The sequence below is a fragment of the Elephas maximus genome, chromosome 22 (assembly GCF_024166365.1).
Source record: "Elephas maximus indicus isolate mEleMax1 chromosome 22, mEleMax1 primary haplotype, whole genome shotgun sequence".
Classification (NCBI taxonomy): Eukaryota; Metazoa; Chordata; class Mammalia; order Proboscidea; family Elephantidae; genus Elephas; species Elephas maximus.
In genome coordinates this window covers 30,551,004-30,577,618 of record NC_064840.1, presented here as the reverse complement: position 1 = coordinate 30,577,618, position 26,615 = coordinate 30,551,004, and the positions used below count along the sequence as shown (strand labels likewise).

General features: G+C 44.2%; 1 protein-coding gene across 1 annotated transcript in view; it reads left to right on the top strand.

Moving 5' to 3' along the window:
- Positions 1-26,615, top strand: part of SEZ6L (seizure related 6 homolog like) — a 112,611-nt gene that overhangs the window by 27,511 nt on the left and 58,485 nt on the right. Inside the window, exons 7-9 of the mRNA XM_049865474.1 lie at positions 6,504-6,670; positions 7,570-7,764; positions 9,532-9,670. Of these exons, the coding sequence (XP_049721431.1) occupies positions 6,504-6,670; positions 7,570-7,764; positions 9,532-9,670 (501 nt within the window). The remainder of the gene's footprint in view (positions 1-6,503; positions 6,671-7,569; positions 7,765-9,531; positions 9,671-26,615) is intronic.

Here is a 26,615-nt window from a genome sequence, read left to right as displayed (position 1 = left end):
CCAACTTGACCTCATTGACTTATACAGAACTCTCCCCTCAACTGCTGCAAAGTATACTTTTTTTTCTAGCGCACATGGAACATTCTCCAGAATAGACCACATATTAGGTCATAAAACAAACCTTTGCAGAATCCAAAACATCGAAATATTACAAAGCATCTTCTCAGACCACAAGATTCGTGGTTCAAACTCACCCAGAAGCCACAGAGGAAAGGTCTGGTGGTCTGCTTCCATAAAAATTATAGCCAAGGAAAAAAAAGGAATAGGCACAGCTCAACCGTCGTTAGGTGCTGGGGAATTGATTTGATTCATAGAGACCCTGTGAGTAGGACTGCCCTCATAGTGTTTCCCAGGCTATCATCTTTATGGGAGCAGATCACCAGGTGTTTCTCCCACAGAGCCGCTGGGTGAGTTCGAACCACCAACCTTTGGGTTATCAGCCAAGTGCTTACCCATTGCACCACCAGGGCTCCTACAGCTCAGCTACCTTCCTCTAACTTACTTCCTGATCTTCAACTGCAGTCATCAGATCTGTGACCTCAAGATAGGTGAGATGCTGCTACAAATGATTTCCCTTAATCTAGGAAACCATTGTCTCCCCAGTTGTCACAGTGTGAAACTGAAATGGATAAAAATTCAGCAGAAAATTTCCCTGGCCAATTTTGTGTGCATGAAAAAGTGTTTCTGATTCAGTGTCACTGTGATTGTTGTTGTTGTTGTTTAGTGTCGTCTATTCTGACTCATAGTGACCCCATGTGACAGAGTAGAATTTCCCCTGGAGGGTTTTCTTGGCTGTAATCTATAAGGGAGTAGACCTCCAGGTCTTTCTCCCACGGACCCACCGCATGGGTTTGAATTGCCAACTTGGGTTAGCAGCTGGGGGCTTAAACATTGTACCACCAGGGCATCTCATCCTTGTGATGAAGAGCTATAAATTTGTTACATACATATGAAATTCATTCCTGCAGTCATCATAAAATAAAGGGGTTACGACTAAAGAAAACGAATAGCTAACATTTGTCTAACACATTTCTTTTTCAGAAAGCTTTATTTTGCCATATCCTCACACCCTGATCAAAAGGTAGATAGGGAAGACATTATGATGCCTCTTTCCATAGTAGTGGAAACTGAGGCTCAAGGATGTTATAAGGCTTATGTAAACTAAGTCCGTGGGGGATAGGGAACTAGAAATTGGGACTCCTGACTCCTCATACAGTGCTCTTAGGAAATAAGGATCAGAGACAGGGCCTGTTTAGTAAATTTCAAAAGTTTGATAAGTTTAGCATATATAAAAATCAAATGTCTATTATCCTAGATCAAAGATGAGAAGGCTGGGGGGACAAGGAAGCTAGATTAATCAAAATGGAAATAATGAGGATGCTGATATATTCGGACGACTGTAACCAATGTCACTGAACAATATGTATACCAAAACCAAATTAAATCCATTAAATGAGAATCTGATTTCCCATGTAAACTTTCATCAAAAACACAATAACTTTTTTTTTAAGTAAGAGGTTTAGTAAATTTGATTTACTTACCTACTCTGTACTGGGTACTTTTGGAAAGGCTTGGTGACCTACTTCCAAAAAATCATTCATTTCAAACCTTATGGAATAAAAGTAGAAATCAATAACAGAAAAAGCAAGGAAAAAAATCAAACACATGGAAACTGAACAACACCTTGCTCAAAAACTACTGGATTATAGAAGAAATTAAGGACAGAATAAAGAAATTCATAGAATCAAATGAGAATGAAAACACATCCTACCAGAACCTTTGGGACACAGCAAAATCAGTGCTCAGGGGTCAATTAATAGCACACATTCAAAAAGAAGAAAGTGCCAAAATTGAAGAATTAACCCTACAGCTCAAACAAATAGAAAGAGGCAACAAAAGAAGACTTTGTGCAGCAGAAGAAAGCAAACAATAAAACTAGAGCAGAATTAAATGAAATAGAGAATTGAAAAACAATTGAAAGAGTTAACAAGACCAAAAGCTGGTTCTTTGAAAAGATCAACAAAATCAATAAACCACTGGCCAAACTGACAAAAGAAAAACTGGAGAGGGTGGAAATAACTCGAGTAAGAAGTGAGATGGGCTATATCACAACAGACCCAACTGAAATTAAAAGAATCATAACAGAATACTATGAAAAATTGTACTCTAGTGACAGACTGACTTGATTTGTAAACATTCACTTGAAGCTCAATAAAAATTTAAAAATAAATAAATAAATAACATTAAAAAAAAATTGTACTCTAACAAACTTGAAAACCTACAGGAAATGGGCAAATTTCTAGAAACACACTACCTACCTTAACTAACACAAACAGAGATGGAACAACTAAATAAACCTATAACAAAAGAAGAGATTGAAAAGGTAATTTAAAAACTCCCAACAACAACAACAAAAAGCCCTGGCCCTGACAACTTCACTGGAGAATTCCACCAAACTTTCAGAGAAGAGTTAACACCACTACTACTAAAGGTATTTCAGAGCATAGAAAAGGATGGAATACCACCAAACTCATTCTATGACCAGCATATCCCTGATACCAAAACCAGGTAAAGACACCACAAAAAAAGAAAATTACAGACTAATATCCCTCATAAACTTAGACACAAAAATCTTCAACAAAATTCTAGCCAATAGAATTCAACAACATATCAAAAAAATAATTCACCATGACCAATTGGGATTCATACCAGGTATGCAGGGATGGTTCAACATTAGAAAAACAATTACTGTAATCCATCACATAAATAAAACAAAAGACAAGAACCACATGATCTTATCAATTGGTGCAGAAAAGGCTTTTGACAAAGTCCAACACCAATTCATGATAAAAAATCTCAGCAAAATATAAATAGAAGGGAAATTCCTCAACATAATAAAGGGCATTTATACAAAGCCAATAGCCAGCATCACCCTAAATGGAGAGTCTGAAAGCATTCCCCTTGAGAACGGGAACCTGACAAGGATGCCCTTCATCACCACTCTTATTCAACATTGTGCTGGAGGTCCTAGCCAGGACAATTAGGCTAGAAAAAGAAATAAAGGGCATCCACATTTGATAAGGAAGAAGAAAAAGTATCTCTATTTGCAGATGATATGATCTTATACACAGAAAACCCCAAAGAATCCACAAGAAAACTACTGGAACTAATAGAAAAGTTGAGCAAAATATCAGGATACAAGATAAACATACAAATACCAGTTGGATTCCTCTATACCAACAAAGAGAACGTCAAAGAGGAAATCACCAAATCAATATCATTTATAATAGCCCCCAAGAAGGTAAAATACTTAGGAATAAATCTAACCAGAGACGTAAAAGACCCAAACAAAGAAAACTACAAGATGCTACTGCAAGAAACCAAAAGAGACCTATATACGTGGAAAAACATACCTTGCTCATGGATAGGAAGACTCAGCATTGTGAAAATGTCTATTCTAACCGAAGCGATCTATAGATACGCTGCAATCCTGATCCAAATTCCAATGGCATTTTTTAATGAAATGGAGAAACAAATCACCAACTTAATATGGAAATGCAAGAGGCCCCAGATAAATAAAGCATTACTGAAGAAGAAAAACAAAGTGGGAGGCCTCACACTACCTGATTTTAGACCATATTATACCACCACAGTAGTCAGAACAGACTGGTACTGGTACAACAAAAGATACATAGACCAATGGAACAGAATTGAGAATCCAAATGTAAATTCATCCACTTATGCACAGTTGGTATTTGACAAAGGCCCAAAGTCCATTAACTGGGTAAAAGACAGTCTCTTTAACAAACGGTGCTGTCATAACTGGATAACCACTTGCAAAAAAAGAAACAAGACCCATACCTCACACCATGCACAAAAACTAACTCAAAATGCATCAAAGACCTAAATATAAAATCTAAAATCATAAAGATGATGGGGAAAAAGTAGGGACAATGCTAGGAGCCCTAATGCAGGGCATAAACAGTATTTAAAACATTACTAACAATGCACAAACATCAGAAGAGAAACTAGATAACTGGGAGCTCCTAAAAATCAAACACTTATGCTCATCCAAAGACTTCACCAAAAGAGTAAAAAGACAACATACAGACTGTGAAAAAAAAAATCTGGCTATGACAAATCCTATCAGCATCTAATTTCTAAAATCTATATATAAGATGCTGCAAAACCTCAACAACAAAAAGACAAATAACCAAATTAAAAAAATGGGCAAAGGGTATGAACAGGCACTTCACCAAAGAAGACATTCAGGTGGTTAACAGATACATGAGGAAATGCTCACGATCATTAGCCATTAGAAAAATGCAAATCAAAACTACAATGAGATACAAAATAATAAATGTTGGAGAGGTTATGGACAAACTGGAACACTTATACACAGCTGGTGGGAATGTCAAATAGTACAACCACTTTGGAAATCAATTTGGTGCTTCCTTAAAAGGCTAGAAATAGAATTACCATATGATCCAGCAATCCCACTCCTTGGAATATATCCTAGAGAAATAAGAGCCCTCACACAAATAAATACGTGCACATCCATGTTCATTGCAGCACTGTTTACAATAGCAAAAAAATGGAAATGACCTAGGTGCCCATCAATGGATGAATGGGTAAACAAATCATGGTACGCAATAATAAAGAACAACAATGAATCCCTGAAACATCTCATAACATGGATGAATCTGAAAGGCATTATGCTGAGTGAAATTAGTCAGTCACAAAAAGGACAAATACTGTATGAGACCACTATCGTAAGAACTCAAGAAATGGTTTAAACACAGAAGAAAACATTCTTTAATGGTTACAAGAGTGGGGAGGGAAGGAGAGGGGTATTTACTAACTAGATAGTGGACAAGAATTATTTTAGGTGAAGGGAAGGACAACACACAATACAGGGGAAGTCAGCACCACTGGATTAAAGCAAAAGCTAAGAAGTTTCCTGAATACCAAACACTTCAAGGGACAGAGTAGCTGGGTGGGGATCTGGGGACCATGGTTTCAGGGGACATCTAGGTCAATTGGCATAAAAAATTTTATTAAGAAAATGTTCCGTATCCCACATTGGTGAGTAGCATCTGGGGTCTTAAGCGCTAGCAAGAAGCCATCTAAGATGCATCAATTGGTCCCAACCCACCTGGAGCAAAAGAGAGTGAAGAACACCGAAGACACGAGGAAAAAATAAGCCCAAGAGACAGAAGGGGCCGCATAAACCAAAGACTCCATCAGCCTGAGATCGGAAGAGCTAGATGGTGCCCGGCTACCACCAATGACTGCCCTGACAGGGAACAAAACAGAGAGTCCCTGATGGAGCAGGAGAAAAGTGGGGTGCAGAACTCAAATTCTCATAAAAAGACCAGACTTAATGGTCTGACTGAGACTGGAGGGACCCCAGGGGGAACATGGCCCCAAGACTCTCTGTTAGCCCCAAACTAAAACCATTCCCAAAGCCAACTCTTCAGACAAAGATTAGGCTGGACTTTAAGACATAAAGTGTACTGGTGAGGAGTGTGTTTCTTAGCTCAAGTAGACATGTGAGACTAAGTGAGCAGCTCCTGTCCGGAGGCAAGATGAGAAGGCAGAGGGGGGCAGGAGCTGGCTGAATGGACACGGAAAATACAGAGTGGAAAGGAGGAGTGTGCTGTCACATTACAGGGAGAGCAACTAGGGTTGTATAACAATGTGTGTATGTTTTTGTATGAAAAACTGACCTGAATTGTAAACTTTCACTTAAAGCCCAATTAAAAAAAAAAAAAAAACTTATAAAAACAGTTCTACTCTGACACACATCGGAGTTGACTCAGCGGCAACTGGTTTTGGTTCTATTCCCACACTCTGACACAGGTATGATTGTACCCATTTTGGAGCCCTGGTGACGCAGTGGTTAAGAGCTGGGCTGCTAACCAAAAGTCAGCAGTTCGAATCCACCTATGGAAACCCTATGGGGCAGTTCTACTCTGCCCTAGGGTTGGTATGAGCCAGAATTGACTCAATGTCAACAGGTTTGGTTTTTGTGGTTTGGTAGTCATTCTACAGAGGAGGAAACAGGGGTTCAGAGAAGTTAAGTGTTCTTGTGCAAATTCAGTATTCGAACCCAGGTCTGTTTGACTATATATGCCACTATTTCAGGAGTGATATTGGTCTATTATTTCCAACTCCTCAGTTAATGATAATAATAATCAGCATCATTTAATTAGTCTGGTTCATTACATCGTGATTCATTACATGTCACTGTCACTTTCCCTATAAGCTCAAAACAAATCCATGGGGAGTCCAGGGCAAACATTTAAACCCATTATACAGAAGAGGAAACAGGTTCAGTAGGGTGAAGTAATTGTCCAGGTGAGCAAGGGTTCAAGTCAGGATTTGAACCCAGGAATGAGACTCCAGAAGCAGTGCTCATTCCACACTCTTCCTGCTGCTCTGCATGTCAGTGACTCAAGCAAGATCTCTCAGTTTCCCTCCTTTCCTCCTCCGGCTGCCAGAATGATGGTCTACAGCGGGAGAACCAACAAGTCAGCTCTTCTCTACGACTCCTTTCAAACCGAGAGCGTCCCCTTCGAGGGCCTCCTGAGTGACAGCAACACCATCAGCATCGAGTTCATGTCCGACCAGGCCCGGGTGGCCTCAGCCTTCAACATCCGATTCGAGGGTGAGGGTCCTGGGGGAACTCCCTTCCCAAGGTGTGGCATGGGAGCAGGGGAAGGATGGCGGGACTGGGCTAGGTCCCAGGAGATAGAAATCAGGACTGATAATGAGGGGGTAGACCCAGTGGCCAAAATGATCCTTTGACTTCCAAAGACAGACTTGGCTTTATGAACAACACTGCCTACCATTTATTGAACACTTACTACCTGCCAAGTGCCTTCATGCCTTGACCGTTTGCTTCTCACCACTCTGCAAGGTGAGAACCGCTATTATCTCCACTTTTAGATGAAAACTGAGGTATGGAGAACTTGGGTGATTTGCTAAAGGCCACCAGTTAGTAAGAATGGAGCTACAATTTCTGTCTAGCCAAAGTTCTTGCCCTTAAGCTCTGCTATACTCTACTCAATAAGACCTCGTAGAGTCCAGCCACCAGTTCCTTCAAGAAAAGTTGGTAATGCCTTTCCCACTCAGCCCCTGACCCTTGAGAAAAGGTGCTCCTCGGTATTTCATGTACTTTGGGAGACTTTCTGTTCTGGCTTCCACAAGAAAATTAGGCCTTTCTCATAGACAATTGTGGTGTCAAACAGCAGAAATAAAGACTCTGAGGGCATGGAACGTGGGGAAAGCATGTTTGAGCTGGGAGGAATTGAAACAATTTCTGCAGGGTTGTGAGGGAAGAGGCTCTTAGTCCCATTTTAGAGATGAAAAAAATGAAGCTCTAAAAAGAAAAGTGAATGGCTCAAGGGCCCTCATCCTGTCAGGTGGACCTAAAACACCTGGTCTGGTACTCTTTTTCACTGGATCATCCTTAAACAGCAAGTGTGGCTCAGCTTCTGAGACACACCACTGTAGGGTGTATACTGACTCATCTGACCTGCTGCCTCTTTTGTATCCACCCTCCAGCTTTTGAGAAAGGCCACTGCTATGAGCCCTACATTCAGAATGGGAACTTCACCACATCTGACGCAACCTATAACATCGGGACCATAGTGGAGTTCACCTGCGACCCTGGCCACTCTCTGGAGCAGGGCCCAGCCATCATCGAGTGCATCAATGTCCGGGACCCTTACTGGAATGACACAGAGCCCCTGTGTAGAGGTTAGCAGTCTCTAGAGACCCTTACCCCTCAGATGAGAAGACCAAGGTTCCAGCTTCACGGCATGCCACCAGTTTATACGACCATTCTTAGAATTAAAACGCTTTCCAGGGCTCGCTCTCCTTTGGATCAGGGCTACTGCTGGCCCTTGGACAAATTACAAAATGGATAAATTTTAAAAGATTCTACTTCCTCCAGGCATACACCCCACCATACAGAACTTGATGAGCAGATCACTGCATGGATTTCACCTTCTAGTTACCCCTTCTGCTATGCATCCTTGTGCAGTGCACAACCCACCCAACAACACGTGGCAGACCTGAGTCTAATTAATAATAATGATGACGGTGATAATAATAGTTGTTATCACGAGGGCAATCACTGTGTTATGGCACTGTGCCAAGCACATTCGCTGACTTAATGCTCACCACATCCTATAAGGTAGATATTATTGTTGGCCCCCATTACAGATGAGGGAACTGAGGCTACACTACAAAGTGATGGTCCTAAGAGCACACTGAGGGTAATTGGCAGAGGCGGGAATGGAACCTAGGTCTCTTTGCTCTCAGTGTCCTGTGCTCTGAGCCCTCTGGGCAATGTTGGCTGTGTAGAGCCCTCATTCACATGGCCCATGCCCCACCCTCCCCATTTCCTCACATTTAAGGCCACTGAGCCCCCATGAGCCTGGATCTCCTGGTGGGTGGCATGTAGAGTAAAGAAGGGGAGCCCTCACACCTGGCAGCCACCGCCTGAATACCGGCCGTGTGAAATCATAGACTCTTTGTGGTGAGGAATTGATTCCTGTATTAAACGTGCTTGTTTAACAGAGCGGAATTTATTGGTGCTTTGGCCTCTGCCACATTGAGAACTTTCCAAAGCAGTAAACACAGAATGAAATTTAAAGGGCCGGGTGCCAACCACGACCACATTTCTGCCTCCAGTTCAGCGTTGGGGCCCTTTCGTAACAAAGCTAACTAAGATGTTGAGCGTTTACCATGTGCCAGGCACTGTGCAGCGAGTTTGACATCCATGGGCTCAATTAAGCCTCAGAATAACCCAATGAGGCCAGCAGTGGTTTTACTCACACTTTATAGAGGAAGGAGGAGCCCTGGTAGAACAGTGGTTGAGTGCTCAGCTGCTAACCAAAAGGTTGGTGATTTGAACCCACCAGCGGTTCCATGGGAGAAAGATGTGGCCATCTGCTTCCGTAAAGATTACAGACTTGGAAACCCTGTCCTATGGGGTCGCTATGAGTTGAAATCAACTTGACGGCAATGGGTTTATAGAGGAAAGGAACTGAAGCTCTGAGAGGTTATGTGCCTTATCTGTAGTGACAGGCCCTGGTGGCAGAGGCAAGATTTGAACTCAAGTTTTTCTTACTTGAGTATATTATCTCTTAACCTCAACTCACCCTACACAAGGAGCACAGCCGTGGAGGAATCACTGGACGTCTCAAGCTCTGTCCTTGGTCCTGAAAGAACTGCTGCCTTGAGTTCTATCCTTTATCCTGAAAAACTGGTTTCCTCAAGCTCTGTGCTTGGTCTTGAAAGATCTAGTGTTCTGAGCCCAGACTTAGCCAACCCTCAGCTAAAGGAGGAGGCAGATGGCCAGCCTTCATTGACTCATTCCACACATGTGTTGACTGCCTGAGGCGAAGGTACCTGTCCACGGTACACAGAACCTTGGGTATCTGACTTCACAGCATACGCACTTAACCTCTGTGCCATATGGGCTTCCTTATGAATAAAGTCTATCTGTGTCTCTTACAGCCATGTGTGGTGGGGAGCTCTCTGCCGTGGCTGGAGTAGTGCTGTCCCCGAACTGGCCAGAGCCATACGTGGAAGGTGAAGATTGTGTCTGGAAGATCCACGTTGGGGAGGAGAAACGGATCTTCTTGGATATCCAACTGTGAGTGTTTATGATGGGTGGGCTCTGGGAGCCTGAAAAACCTGAGCATCCAGCTAGATTGGGGAAGAAATGGCTCCTTTATTCTTTCAACCAATGTTAATTAAGCATCTACTATGTATTAGGGAAGGAGTCCTGGTGGCACAGTGGTTAAAGTGCTTGGCTGCTAACTGAAAGGTCGGTGATTTGAGCCCACCAGCTGCTCCACAGGAGAATGATGTGGCAGTTTGCTTCTGTAAAGATTTACAGCCTTGGAATCCCTATGGGATAGTTTGACACTGTCCTGTAGGGTTGCTATGAGTTGGAATTGGCTCAACAGCAATGGATTTGGGGTTTGGATGTGCCAGATACTATGCAAAGAACTGGAGACCCAATGGTGAGGGAAAAAAATACATGCACACACTGTTCGTATCCTCAGGAAATTCAGTCTAATAAGGAAACAGATGTTAAATGAGAAAATGCACAAATAATTACAATCTTCTGTAAGTGATGCAAGGAAAGGTACATAGTGCTATAAGATTCTACACTGGGAATCTGACATAAAGAAGAAGGTCAGAAAAGGCTTCCTTGAAAATCTAATGCTAAAGCTAACAGGTAAAGGATGAGTTGGAATGAATGCATCCAAAAGGGACAAAATATGCAAAGGCCCTGTGGCAAGAGCGAGCACATCGTTGTCAAAGCACTGAATGGCCAGTGTGGCCAAGGAAACGACGATGCTATAACACAGTACTCACTGTACTGCCGTAGTTTATTTTCCTGCCTGCCTCCCTCAACTAGACCCTGCTTTCCAGGGTCTAATACAGAACCTGACATACTGTAGGTCCTCAGGAAATGATTGTTGAATGAAGAAATGCTTTAATGAATGGACTTACCTGGCTTGCATGACTGTGTTTCCTGTACTCAGTAGGGACAACTATTAGATGCTCCATTCTGGACTGCCACCTCTAGCTTCCTAGGAGGGTGACACTCCCGGGGAGCTGAGCCGCATGCAACAGTGGTTGCGCTAAGCATCGTGTCTCAGGTAATTCTCACAAGTAACCCTCGCATGTAGGGTAATTACCTCCATTGTCTAGATGAGGAAGCCGAGACAGGGAGGTCACTCAAGAGTGGCCCATTTAGTGACTTATAGGAAATTTAGTATGGCTGGAGCACAGTGGTTGAGTAGGGATTACAGAGAGAAAGGGCCAAAGGAAGACTCTGGCATCCTCATAGCTGAAGCTTCAAATAAAAAACTGTATTCTGAAGCTGCTTCCTCTAGGAAGCCTTCTGTGGCTCCCCATTGCCCTCATACCAATTGCCGTCAAGTTGACTACAACGCATGGTAACTCCATATGTGGTAGAGCAGAACTGTGCTCCACTGGGTTTTCAAGGCTGTGACTTTACAGAAGCAGATCACCAGACCTTTCTTCCATGGTACCTCTGGGTGGGTTCGAACCTCCAACCTTTCAGTTAGCAGCCCAGCGCTTAGCTGTTTGTGGCATCCAGGGACTCCTTGTCACCCTGATAATACATGTAAATGTATGGTCCTGGCTTACAAGCACCTCCCCACCCAGAGGTTACTGGGGCAAACCAGCTCAGTCTTTAACTGGGACAAGGTGAAACAGGCTCCTGAGTTCTTTGCTCCTCTTGCAAAGGATCAATCCCTCCTGGCCCCCAGGACACCGGGACTTGTCTATTATCCCCTCCCTTCTCCTCACAGGGAGCCTCCCAGACAGGTGGTTTTGCTTAAACAAGACTGGCCCACGTCTTCCCTTGGTGTCAGAGGCTTGGATGATGAAACAGGAAAACGGGAACCCTGTTTTCATCCCCTGTAGGCATCAAATATTCAATTAACCTTCAGCTTGACACCAGATTGAGTTTTATTTCTGTCGCTAAGCACACGATGGGACAGCCAATCTGGGAGCCTCGTACAGTTAAAGCAGAATTTTTTCCCAAAGGCTTAGCATCAGGAAGAAAGCCATTGCAGGGATCAGACTTTCTCCTGTTCATCTCAGCAACCCCAGATATGAGTATCAGCTGGGAGAAAGGACCCCTGGATCTTTTCCACCATGCTCTGCCTCTAATCCCTGTGCAACTCTGGGCCCATCATCCATCCTCCTTGCACTTCAGATTCCTCCTCTCCAAATGATGGGTTGCCCAATTGGTCTTTATTTGCTGGGAGCACAAGAGGAAGAAGGAGAGTTAGGAATCACTGGAGGAAAGGGAATACGTGTCTAATCGCCTCCATGAACAAACTGCCTCCTTTGCCACAAGAACAAAGAACTGGATGGTGCCTGGCTACCAATACTGAACACTTAGAACCAAGGATTCTACAGAATAACCTTGATCAAAAGGGGAAAAATGAAGAAGAAAATTTCAAGTTCTCATGGCATCCGGACTTACTGGAGCCACTGAGGCCAGATGATTCCCTGAAACTATTACCCTAAGGAAACATTTAAACCTTAAATTGAAACTATCCCCTGAAGTCACCTTTGAATCAAAAATAGTTGTTGTTGTTAGGTGCCATCAAGTTGGTTCCAACTTCCAGCGACTTTATGTACAACAGAACACACTCTTTTTAAAGAAGCATCTCTATGTGAGCAAACTGACAATGGCAACTTGAAAGGATACATGAGAAGCTTAGAGGGGCAGTGAGTCTGTGTTAACGATGGTGAAATAATTTGGAAAAGGTTGTCAAGAAAGGTGGCACAACTTGAAGAATGCAACGAATGTCGCTGAACTCTACGTGTAGAAATTGTTTAAGTGGTATATGTTTTGTTGTATATATTTTCACACACACACGCACACAAAATGATGGGTTGCCTTGAACCTAGCAAGATGGGAACTCAAATTCACACCTCAGGGCTTTCGCATGGCCTGTCTCCACCCCCTGGAATGGTCTACTCCCAAATACCTGCATAGTTCATCACCTCACTTCCTTCCAATTTTTGGTCCCAGAGCCCCTCCTCCTCTGGAGCACCTCCTGATCTAAATTAGCACCCTTATCAGTCCCCACCTTCTACTTGCTTTACGCTCTCCTTAGCATCCACCACCATCTGACATACTGCGTATCATTGTATTTGTGAAGGTACTTCAGCGCCCCCCACACACACCTACAATATCACCCTTCCACGACAACAGAAAGGTGGTTGTTTTTGCTCTTGTTCTTTTTTTTTTTTTTTAATTCACTGTTGTATCTCCGGTATGTAGACTGCCTGGCACATAGTAGCTGCTCAATAAATAAGAGTCAAATAACAAAGGTAATTAATGAAATAAAGAAAACTTGTCAAGATCATAGAGCCGTGAAGCTTCAAAGCCAGAATTTGAACCCAAATCCACGTCCAGCTGGCTATGATGCACAAGAAGGAAAAAAAAGATCAGAAAACAATGGGAAGACCCTCTAGGGCTAAGGTTTCCATTTACCGATCAACTTGGCTTTATTACATGACAAGCAGACTGGCTCATAAAAAATAATATTTTGGCTAAAAAATACCAAGTAAAGTAACAATCCACCACCCGTCTGTCAGTTTGTCATACCGTGGCAGCTTGTGTATTGCCGTGATGCTAGAAGTTATGCCAGTGGTATTTCAAATGCCAGCAAGGTCACCCATGGTGGACAGGTTTCAGTGGAGCTTCCAGACTAAGACAGACTAGGAAGAAAAGCCTGGCTATCTACTTCTGAAAATTAGCCAATGAAAACGTTATGGATTGCAACAGAATTGTCGAGATCACTTGCTTTGGACACATCATCAAGACATCAAGAGGGATCAGCCACAGGAGGAGGACGTCACGTTTGGTGTAATAGAGGGCCTGTAAGGGTGAGCGAGACCCTCAGTGAGATGGACTGGCACAATAGCCGCAACAATGGACTGGAACATACCAACAATTGTGAGGATGACACAGGGCAAAGCAACATCTCATTCTGTTGTACATGGGGTCATCATGAGTCACAGTCAACTGTTGGAGCTAACAACAACAACAACAAAGTAACAGTAGTGGGAAGATCCTCATAGGAGGCTTTCTAGAGTTACAGGATCAAAGGATTTGCCATCACAGATCTCAGAATAAGAATCTAGGCTGGAAAGACTTCTGAGGTCCTCCAATCCAAGGATCACTTGGTAGAGTTTGGAGACCAGGCGGAGTGGGTTTTGGAGAAGACATATTGTCCTTCAGGAAATGTGTTCACCAGATGCTAAGCCAAGGTGAAGGTGATAGTGGGACCACAGATGGGCCCCAAGATGGCACCAGTGAGGATGGCATTATCCTCCCAGGGGGCTTCCACCACCACCCCCACTACATGGGGCAAGGAGCCAGCATCATCCTGGGGTCTTAGCACTAGAAAGGACCAAAAGAGTCAATTCTTTCCCCATAACCGCACCATCCAGACTGACTCAAAAGCTTTCATGCTTTAAATACCCCACGACAGTCCCATTTCAATCATCACGGACATGTGGTTGTCGGTGGTGGTGTTGGGTACCATCAAGTCGATTTCAACTCACAGCGATCCCACATGTCACACTAGAACTGCCCCATAAGGTTTTTTAGGCTATGATCTTTACAGGAGCAGATCACCAGGTCTTTCTCCCATGGGGCTGCAGGGTGAGTCTGAACTGCCAACCTTTGGGTTAGCAGCCAAACTCTTAATAGTTGCACCACCAGGATTCCTTGGACGTGCGGTTGAGACGGTAGTTTTTGTTATCCAGCAAGTTCAATTCAATTCAGCAATACTTATTAGGCACCCAAATGTACCTGGCTTATTCTGGATTCTGGAGGTGAGCAAGACAGATGCAGCCCTGCCCCTGAGGAGCACACTCCATAGGCTGACATTCACAGGCATTAGAATATACAGGGGCCTTCAGGGCCCAAAGCTGGGCAGTGGGTGGGGGCTAGTAGAGGACAGAGAGAAAAACATTTCCCAAAAAAACCAACATCTGTGCTGGTGGTTGTGGTTCTCAGCTGGGGACAATTTTGCCACTTGGGGAAAATTTTGGAGCCCTAGTGGTGCAGTGGCTAAAAGCTTGGCTGCTATCCAAAAGGTTGGTAGTTCGAATCCATCAGCTGCTCCTTGGAAACCCTGTGGGGCAGTTCTACTCTCTCCTATAGAGCCACTATGAGTCAGAAACAACTCAATGGCCTCGGGCTTGGTTTTGGTTTTAGAGACATTTTTCGTTGTTGGATCTGGAGAGGTGTGTGGTTGCTACCAGCATGTAGTGGGTAGGGGCCAGGGATGCTTCTAAACATCCTGTAGTGCTCGGGCAGCACCTCCCCCCACCGCCCCCAACAAAGAATTATTTGGCCCAAAATGTCAATAGTGCCAAGGTGGAGAAGCCCCGAGCTATGCAGAAGCCTGAAGGACAGGTAGAAGATGGGCAAAGATGGAGGGGAACAGTGTTCCAGCCAAAGGGAATGACATGCACAAAGTTCCAGAAACCAGAAAGCAAAAGTCTCTTCTTAGTTGTCCACAGTATTCAATATTTTCTGAGCACCGAGTACATCCCAGGAACTTACATCCCAGGCATTTTCGTGACAAGCCCACACAGGGGGATCTATTATTATCTCTATTTTACAGATGTGTAAACTGAGGCTTGGAGAGGCAGAAGAGTGACTCAGATCACACGGCTAAGAAATGCATGTCAAGTCTCAAGAGCCTGGAATCCACTCTGTCCCCATTGCCATCAAGTCAATTCCAACTCATGGCAACCCCGTGTGTTACAGAGTAGAACTGCTCCATAGGGTTTTCTTGGCTGTAATCTTTACAGAAACAGATTGCCAGGCCTTTCTTCCACAGCACAACTTAGTGGGTTCGAACTGCCAACGTTTAGGTTAGTAGTCAAGCACAAACCATTTGCACTACCCAGGGACCACTCCTTCCAAAGCACTCGAAAGGCGCGAGACGAAGCCCTATGTTCCTGAAGCACAGCAATGCAGAGGAGATGGCGTCAATGAAGAGGGACAGGCGGGAGATCAAGCAGGGCCTTGAAGGCCTCATTAACGAGTCTGGACTTCTCCAAATTGGGCAGTAGGGGAAGGGTTTTAAGAAGGTAAAGGGATTAGAGTTTTGCAGAAAGGCGCTGAGCTCCCCAGCTGTCAGCCCCAGGCTCTCCCTGGCAAACTCTTTGGCCCTCGCTTGGCAGAGTTGCATCTGGCCCTGGCACCTTCTCCCTCCCACAGAGGGAGTGAAAATAGCATCTCACCAGCCAGGATGACGTGAGGCCCAAGAGCTGCTGGGTTTAATTTATCTTGCTTGGTTTCCGCTGACAGTTTTAGTAAACCAATTTGGGTTTGATAGTAAAAATAATTCCGTCCTCGGGGCCCCTCGGCATTGCCTAAGTGTTTGCAATTGTTATTTATCATAGCAACGAGGGGGAAGGAGTTTGCACTGCAGACTGAACTGAGTAGGTGGCCCATAGTAGGCACTGAGAAAACGTTTGCTGAGTCACGGGAACATGAGAGAAGCCACGTATGCCAGATGAGAGGGGACATTTCTTCCTTCTCATCTACTGTGCAGGCCGGTTGATGATGTGGGGATTAGGATAACGTCTGTCGTTGTTGTTGGCTGCTATTGAGTCGATTCTGACTCACAGCGACCCCATGTGACAGAGTAGGACTTCGCCATAGGGTTTTCTAGACTGTAATCTTTATGGGAGCAGATCGCCAGGCCTTTGTCTCGCAGAACCAATGGGTGGGTTTGAAGAACCACCAACCTTTCTGTTAGCAGCCAAGCATTTAACCCTTGGGCCACCAGGGCTCATTCGGTTGTCATCAGTCGTCATTTATTAAGGGCCTACTATGTGCTAGGCCCTGAGGAGCATAGTTTATGTCCATGAGCGAAACCAAATGTGAACATTATTATGCAGAGATAATAATTGCGTAAATTAGAGTTACTGTGAGTAAAGATAACTACAGAGCGGGTAGTGACCCAAATGGAAAATAATGTCAGAGAGCTCATTGTGTGGAGTCTAGCACATAGTTGGTGCTTAAAAAATTGAGACGACAATTATCAGGAATCCTCTGATAGGTATTATCATGACCACTTTATGGATTTGAAAATGGAAGCACAGAGAAGTTAAGTGGCTGCCTCTGGCCACACAGTAAAGGATAGAACCCAGGCTCAAGTACACCCCATAGACCTACTTTCATTGGCTTAATCAGCCTACCTGGGGACCTACCATGTGTCTCAGCAATGGGGCCGAGAGGCTCCTGGACCTCCAGGAACTCAAAACTTAGGAAACGAGTTAGAGCCTTAAACAGACAACCCTATGACATGTAGGCAGTGCTGTGGCTTGGGGTTGGGGAGGAGGAGGCTTTATCTCTGGAGGCTGCCAGTGGCCAAGTCAGGATTCGAACTCAGATCTCTAGGGCCAAAGCCAGTATTATAATCACACAGCAAATGGAAGGAGGCGTTCTACAAGATAGAAACCCCTCACCCCACCTACAGAGGGGAAAACAGACTTGGAGAAGTGAAATGACATCCAAGTCACTTTGATTTGGGACTCGAACCCAAGACTGCCTACCATAGTTCCCCAGTTCCTAGACACCTATTACGTGTATACACATATCTCCAGAAGAAATAAGTTCCAACCAGGCTCTAGCTTGCCTTCCTTGGCTTCACAGCCAAGCCTGTCCCTAACATCTCTCCCTGTTTATGGGCCCCACCATGATGCTCTAACCAGAAAATAGAAAGATCTAATAACAAACCCCAGTCACCATATGATTGATATCTACAGAATAGTTTGCTTCACACGCTGCCAACCTGTACTGTGCAAAGTTAACTCCAAGCCCTAAAAATTAAGTGCCTTGTCCAGTGGTACTTCTGTCCTTCAAACAGAGATATAGCAGCTCTCAGCCACGGGAGCTTAGCCTGAGCACCAGGCAGAGGAGCAGGGAGTGTCAATAGCCCAGGTTAACACTGGCCCCAGGAGAATCGATTTCCAGACACCAGCAGAAATCATGGGAGAAATAGCTGCAATAAAAATAAAACTGGCTGGACCCACACCTTCCAAACCATTAGTGGAAGGAGACAGGATTTCCCCAGAGCCCAAAATTCTAAGAAATCACAAGAAGAAAAGCAAAGTTCATGAAGCCCAAATTCCATCATGTTACAGATGGGGAAACTGAGGCCCAGAGATGGGAAAAGACAGTCCCAAAACCACTCCATCAGTCAGCTATTGCTGCATAACGAGCTACCCCCAAACTCAGCAGCAGAAAATGGAGAACATGTATCATTGGTTATGAGTCTCAGGTCACGTACGGAGCTTTCTGGTCTCAGTTGGGCTCGCTGCAGTGTCTGTGGGCAGCTCTGGTTTGGGCATTGACTCTGCTACTCTTAGCTGGTTTCTCTCACATGCTTTGGAGCAGGCTGGCTGGCTGATGGTCTAGGCAGGCCCACATTGGAAAGGCTCATCTCTACTCCACATATCTGTCATCCCACATATCTGTCATCCTTCAATGGCTAGCTCAGGCTTATTCTCATGGTGACGGGCCAGGGTCCCAAGATCTTGAGCAAGAAGAAGCATGCACACAGCTTCTTGAGCCTAGACTTGGAATTGGCCCAGCATCACATCACCACAGTCTCTGGCAAGTCACAAGTGCGGCCCAGGTTCAAGAGGTAGGAAGACTCCTCTTGAAGAGAGATGCTTCAGAGCCTCAATGCAAAGGGTGTGGATAAGGAGAGGGGCAGAGAGTGGGGATTAGAACTCAGGGGCCCTGGTTCCAGTCCAAAGCTCCAATGACATCAGTCTGTACAATGACACTATGGGGAGGGAGGGGGAATCATTATCCTCATTTTACAGATGAGAAAATCAAGGCTCCGAGAGGTAAAGTCACCTTCCCTAAGGTCCCACTGCTAGGCAGCAAAGGAGACCAGATTCTCACCTAGAATTTTCTGAGGGTTTGGCACGTAGAAGGCTCGGAAAGTGCCCCTTTTTCTACATGATGCTTTCGATGTGTGGAAGACACTCTGGAAAGATCCTGAGTTTTCTCAGGGAGAGAAAAAGGCCTTGACCTATGGGAGGAAGTCTTGGGTTCGAGTCCCAGCTCTTCCACTTATTGGCTGTGTGATCTTAGATAAGTCACTTCACTTCTCCGAGCTTTCCTTTACTATCTTTGTTGTTGTTAGGTGCTGTCGAGTTGGTTCAAACTTGTAGCAACCCTATGTACAACAGAACAAAACACTACCTGGTCCTGTGCCATTCTCACAATCATTGCTCTGTGTGAACCCATTGTTGCAGCCATTGTGTCAATCATCTCATCGATTGACCTCGTTTTTGCTGACCTTCTCATTTACCAAACACAATGTCCTTCTCCAGTCAGTCATTCCTGATAATATGTCCAAAGTACCTAAGACGACACCTCACCATCCTCACTTCTAAGGAGCGTTCTGGCTGTATTTCCTCCAAGATGTTTGTTTGTTCTTCAGGCAGTCCATGGTATATTCAATATTCTTGGCCAACACCATAATTCAAAGGCATCAACTCTTCTTCAGTCTGTCTTATCCATTGTCCAGCTTTCGCATGCATATGAGGCAATTCAAAATACCATGGCTTGGGTCAGACCCACCTTAGTCCTCGAAGTGACATTTTTACTTTTTAACACTTTAAAGAGGTCTTTTGCAGAAGATTTGCCCAAGGCAATACGATGGTTAGTTTCTTGACAGCTGCTTCCATGGACATTGATTGTGGATCCAAGTAAAATGAAATCCTTGACAACTTCAATATTTCCCCTGTTTATCATGATGTTGCTTATTGGTCCAGTTGTGAGGATTTTTGTTGTATCATACTAAACGCTGTATTCTTTGATCTTCATCAGTAAGTACTTCAAGTCCTCTTCGTTTTCAGCAAGCAAGATTGTGTCATCTGCATATCACAGGTTGTTAATGAATCCTCCTCCAATCCTGATGCCACATTCTTCTTCATATAAATCCAGCTTCTCAGATTATATGCTCATCATACAGATTAAGTCTGGTGAAAAGATACAACTATGACCCACAACTTTCCTCATTTTAAACCATGTAGTATCCCCTTGTTCTGTTGAACAGCTGCCTCTTGGTCTATGTACAGGTTCCTCATGAGCACAATTAAGAGTTCTGAAATTCCCATTCTTCCCAATGTTATCCATAATTTGTTATGATCCACACAGTTAAATGCCTTTGCATAGTCAATAAAACACAGGTAAACATCTTTCTGGTATTCTCTGCTTTCAGCTGGGATCCATCTGACATCAGCAATGACATCTCTCGTTCCACGTGCTCGTCTGAATCCGGCTTGAATTTCAGGTGGTTTCCTGTTGATATACTGCTGCAACCATTTTTTATATCTTCAGCAAAATTTTACTTGTAGGTAACACTAATGATATTGTTCAATAATTTCCACATTCTGTTGGATCATGTTTCTTTGGAAGGGACACATATATGGATCCCTTCCAGTTGGTTGGCCAGGCAATTGTCTTCTAAATTTCTTGGCATAGATGAGTGAGCATTTCCAGTGTTGCATCCATTTCTTGAAACATCTCAATCGGTGTTCTGTCAATTCCCGGAGCCTTGTTTTTCACCAGTGCCTTCAATGCATCTTAGACTTCTTCCTTCAGTACCATCAGCTCTTGTTCATATGCTACCTCCTGAAATGACTGAACAATGACCAATTCTTTTTGGTACAGCAACTCCGTGTATTCCTTGCATCTTCTTTTTTTGTTTTTTGTTTTTTTTTTTGTGCTTAGGTAAAAGTTTATAGTGCAAATTAGTTTCTCATCCAAAAATTTATGCAAAAATTGTTTTGTGACATTGGTTGCAATCCCTACATTTTGTCAGCACTCTCCCCATTTTCCTTTAAACCCCGGTCCATTCATCCAGTTTTCCTGTCCCTTCCTGCCTTGTCTTTGCTTTTGGGCAGGTGTTGCTCATTTGGTCTCATATACTTGATTGAACTAAGAAGTAGGTTCCTCATGTGTGTTGTTGGTTATTTTATGTCTGTCTAATCTTTGGCTGAAAGGTGGACATCAGAAGTGGCTTCAGGTCTGAGTTAGCAGGGTGTCTGGGGGCCATAGTCTCAGGGGTTCCTCCAGTCTCTGTCAGACCAGTAAGTCTGGCCTTTTTATTGTGTGTGTGTGTGTGAATTTCAATTTTGTTCTACGTTTTTCCTCTGCTCTGTCTGGGACCCTCTACTGCAATTCCTGTCAGAGTGGTCCATGCTGGGTAGTCTGGAACGATCTAGTTCTTCTTGCCTCAGGCTGGTGGAGGCTGTGGTTCATGTGGTCCGTTAGTCTTTTTGACTAATATTTTCCTTGTGTCTTTTGTTTTCTTCATTCTGTTTTGCTCCAGACCAATAGATGTATCTCAGATGACAACTTGCAAGCTTTTAAGACCCCAGATGCTGATCACCAAAGTAGGATGTAGGACGTTTTCTTTATTAATTATGTTATGTCAATTGACCTAGATGTCCCCTGAAACCGTGATCCCCAGTCCTCAGCCCCAGTAAGTTAGTCCTTCAGGGTATATGGATGTGTCTAGGATGCTTCTATAACTTTTCCTTGATCAAGTTGTGCTGACTTCCACTATATTGTGCATTGTCTTTCCCTTCACCAAAGTTAACACTTGTCTACTATCTAGTTAGTGATTTCTCCTCTCTGCCCCTCCCCACCCTCGTAACTATAAAAGATTGTTTTTTTCTGTGTGTAAATCTTTTCTTGGGCTTTTATAATAGTAGTCTTGTACAATATTTGTCCTTTTGTGATTGACTTATTTCACTCAGTATAATGCCCTCTGGATTCATCCATGTTGTGAGGTGTCTCCCAGATTCATAATTGTTCTTTAATGTTGTGTAGTATTTCATTGTGTATATGTACCATAATTTGTTTATCCATTCATCTGTTGATGGGCACTTAGGTGGTTTCCATCTTTTTGCTATGAAATAATAGTGCAATGAATATGGGTGTGCACACTTCTATTCGTGTCACAGCTCTTATTTCTCTAGGATATATTCCTAGTAGTGAGATTGCTGGATCATATGGTATTTCTATTTCTAGATTTTTAAGGAGGTGCCATATTGTTTTCCATAGTGGTTGTACCATTTTACATGCTCACCAACAGTGCATAAGAGTTCCAATCTCCCCACAACCTCTCTAACATTTGTGACTTTCTCTTTTTTTGATTAGTGCCAATAACGTCAAGGTGAGATGGTATCTCGTTGTAGTTTTGATTTGCTTCTCTCTCCTTCCATCTTCTTTTGATGCTTCCCGCATCATTCAATATTTTGCCCATAGTATCCTTCAATATTGCAACTCAAAGCTTGAACTTTTTCCTCAGTTCTTTCAGCTTGAGAAATGCTGAGCCTGTTCTTTCTTTTTGGTTTTCTAAATCTAGGTCTTTTCACATGTCATTATAATACTTTACTTTGTCTTCTCAAGTCACCCTTTGAAATCTTCTGTTCAGCTCTTTTACTTCATCATTTCTTCCATTTGCTTTAGCTACTCTACGTTCAAGAACAAGCTTCAGAGTCTCTTCTGACACCCATTTTTGTCTTTTCTTTTTTTCCTGTCTTTTTAATGACCTCTTGCTTTCTTCAGGTATGATGTCCTTGATGCCATCTCACAACTTATCTGATCTTCAGTAATTAACGTTCAATGCATCAAATCTATTCTTGAGATGGTCTCTAAATTCAGGTGGGATATACTCAAGATCATACTTTGGCTGTCATGGACTTGTTCTAATTTTCTTGAGCTTCATCTTGAACTTGCATATGAGCAACTAATGGTCTGTTCCTCGGTTGGCCCTGGCCTTGTTCTGACTGATGACATTGAGCTTCTCTATCGTCTCTTTCCACAGATGTAGCCGATTTGACTCCTGTGTATTCCATCTGGCGAGGTCCACATGTATAGTCTCCTACTATATTTTTGGAAAAAGGTATTTCCAATGAATAGGTCATTGGTGTTGCAAAATGCTGTCATGCAACCTTCAGGGTCATTTCTATCACCAAGGCTATATTTTTAAATGACTAATCCTTCTTTGTTTCCAACTTTCACATTCCAATCACCAGTAATTATCAATGCTTCTTGATTGCATGCTTGATAGATTTCAGACTGTAGAAGTTGGTAAAAATCTTCAATTTCTTCATCTTTGGCATTAGTGGTTGGTGCATAAATTTGAATAATAGTCATATTAACTGGTCTTCCTTGTAGATGTATGGATATTATCCTATTACTGACAGCATTGTACTTTAGGATGGATCTTGAAATGTTCTTTTTGACAATGAATGTGACACTATTCCTCTTTAATTTGTCGTTCCTGGCATAGTAGACCATATGCTTGTCCAATTCAAAATGGCCAACACCAGTCCATTTCAGCTCTCTAATGCCTAGGATATCGATCATCAAGCATCCCATTTCATTTTTGACAACTTCCAATTTTCCTAGATTCATACTTTATACATTCCACATTCCAATTATTAATGGATGTCTGCAGCTCTTTCTTCTCATTTTGAGTCATGAGCTGAAAGACTGACTCCTATCTTTAGAATGAGGATGACATGGGCACCCACCTCCCAGAGTTCCTGAGAGGACGAGATGAAGCCATATGCCAAAGCACTTGGCAAGGGCCTGATGCACTACACAATAATTGAATTGGCAGCTACATGGGGATAAGGAGAATGACGTATCCCTCCCCTGGCCTATGCAGAAGGCAAACTCCATGAAACAAACCCCGCAAGGGTTGATTGCCCTTGTATTATTATTATTATTGGCCTTGGGTTATTATTTTTGCTTTGGGCATGGCAGTGAGAAATGAAGGGTGTTCATCCACAAGTTACTACACAGGGATCCCACCTGATTGAGTACCTTTTCCTCCCCCAGTTTGCATGGAATTGCTGTGGTAACTTGGATACACAAGCCTTAGGACCCGTCCTTCCCCAGCACATGCCTGTTTGCTGCTTCTCAGCCAAGCCATGCTCTTCACAGTCTTGGCAATTAGAAGTCCAGCCGTGGGAGTGGGCAGCACCCTGCCTCCAGCTGCGACCTTGTTTTACCACCTATGAACTCAAGACATTCGGATGCAATTATATCCTACATCTCAGGGAGCCACAAATGCTTGTTTTATGAACCTCTGACATGCACCAGCTTCATGGCTCCATTATTCAGCAAGTGTTTATTGAGAGCCTACTGTGTGGCTAATATTGCGTTAGATTATCAGAGCTCTAGAGATAACCATGGAGACCCTGGGTGGCATAAACAATTAAGTGCCCAACTATCAGCCAGAAGTTTGGTGGTTCAAACCCACCCAGAGGTATCTAGGAAGACAGGTCTGGAGATCTGCTTCCAAAAGATCACAGCCTTGAAAACCCTATGGAGCAGTTCTGCTCTGCACACATGGAGTTGCCATGAGTGGAACTGAGCTGATGGCAACTAACAACAACAGAGATAACCATAAAGGGCAGTGGCGGTTCCATGGTAGAACTCTCGACTACCATTCGAGAGACCCAGGTTTAATTCCTAGCCAATGCACCTTCTGCATGGCCAGCACTCGTGGAGGTCTGCATATTGCTATGGTACTGAACGGGTTTCAGCAGAGCTTCCAGGCTGACAGACCAGGAAGAAAGGCCTGGCAATCTACTTCCAAAAATCAACCAGTGTAAACCCTATCAACCACAATGGGGACTGATCCCATTGTGCACGCAGTCAACATAAGCTGGGGGCTGACTCAACAGCACCTAACAACAATGACAGCAGAGATAAGTCCCAGAAATGGCCCCCTTACTATGCGCCAAACTGTGTCCTAAGCAATATAAATTTATTTAATCCTGAAAACAACCGTATGAGAGTGATACTATTAGGCTCCCCATGTTACAGATGGGGTCAGCGATGCTCAGAGAGGCACGTGGCTTAATGGTTAGACAAAGGGGTGCCAGGCTCAGACCCCGGGAGTCAACCCAGAGCCCACGCCCCTCATCACCTCACAATCCTGCCTGCCAAGGTAGAGCCATCTCTGTCCTGAGGGCAGCCGGCCTCCTTCGCGTACTGAGCAAGCAGGGGCTGGTAGGTCTGCAGTTTAGACAGCACACTGGTGAGAAGGCAGAGGATGGCTGGAGGAATCAGGAAGTGAGGCAGGAGGCAGAGAGACAGGCAGAGCCTGACGTGTCCACGTGACAGCCACGCATGGGGAAGCCTTGGCTCTCCCTTGTGCTTCCTGGTGAGAACTCACAGACAGCCCACGAGGCTGAAAGCGTTCATTTTTTCCTGGAGGATAGTTCCCACACAGAGCTGACACTCCCCTGACAGCCGTGGGGGTGGACCCCTGGGTGAGATTTTCTGGGAGAACTCAAATGAGCCACACCAAGGCTGTAACTGGTGATGACTCCAAGACACATGTCATGGTGGGGATTCAGGATGACAGCAAACATATATCCCAGCAGCTGTCAGCATCCCCTGGGGAAAGCTAGTAAAGTCATCCTCCAGCGATGCAGAGCCTTCAGCCCCACTTCCCTCTGCAGACGGATGTACACACCAAACACCACACACTACACACCACACCACAAACTACACCACACCGCATCACACCACACCACACCACACACACCACACACACAATGCACCATACCACACACCGCAACACACACACTACACAGATACCACACACACACATATCCCACGCCACACACACCAAACACCATACACACATAGATACATAACACACACACACAACACCACAACACACACCAAACACCACACACACTGCACATGCACACCACACATACCACACACACAGACACACCACTGATGTCAAGAAGAGGAGAAGCAGCTCCAACAGACCCCAGCTCAGCCCGTGGGGCGATCCCAGAGGAGAGGCGTGGCCAGCACCAGAGCCTCTTCATTTTTCTCTTTGGGATGAGAAGGATATTGATTGAGAAGGGGAGCAAGGTGGAGGAAAAGAAAAAAAGGGAAAAAGACAAAGAAGGAAGGTGGTGAGCGAGAGCCCCTCTGACTTTGGCCTGGGTCTCCTGGAGATTGAAACGCGAGGGCACTGGCTGTGGGCTCTGCTGGGCAGCTGTGAAAAATACAGATTCCCGGGCCCCACCCCCAGCTCTCCTGATGTGATTGGTCTGGGGTACAGCCTGGGCCTCAGGACTTTTCAAATCTCCTCAGAAATTCTGATGTCCAGCCGGGGCTGAGAACCACTGGGCAAGTGCCAGGTTCGGGAGCTGACATGGCCAAGCACTTGGTTAATATTTGGCAGAATGAGGAAGCAAAGAAGAGAGGGAGGAAGGAAAGATCAAGGAAGGAAATAAGCAACATTGACTTTTATGCTTGAAGGTGTCTTTTTAGGGCACCAAAGAGATTGTTTTTTTGTGTCCTCCCTGGAGCTGACATGGTTTCTCGTTCCGTCTGCCATTTTATAAAATTAAATTGAAACCAAATTAGCACTGGGCTCAAGTGTCCCTTGATGTGCCACTGCTAAGGCGTTCTAGGCAAGGGCTACCTGGCATTACAGAAAGAACCCAGAGGCCTGGAGATCTGGGCCCTGCCAGCCCTAAACATGGTTCACTTGTGGCTGAATCAGCAAGTCTTTCTGGGCTGTTTGCTCCTCTGTAAATGGGATGAATAACTTTTTCTCTGACCAATTCACCATGAGACTGAGGGGATCAAGTGAGAATACATGTACCAAGGAACTCTGAACAGGTCTTTTTCTAAAGGCTTCAAGAAAAGCTATAAAACTCCTGCTTTTCTGGGTTTTGATTTATTTTCCCCTGTTATTTGAAATTTTAAGGTTTATTTCATCACCATTTCTACCATCCCATTTTAGGTGCAAGATAGCATTTTCTTACGGAAGTCATTTGAGCCCTCTGAGCTTCGGTTTCCTCATCTGGAAAATGGAGACTAGTTTGACATAATTCACTCAGTGAAACAGCATTGGTTTCACCAGTGCCAGTCCTGTGTTGTATCCTTCACCAGTGCCAATCAGGGTTGTATCCTTTCACCATACTTACGG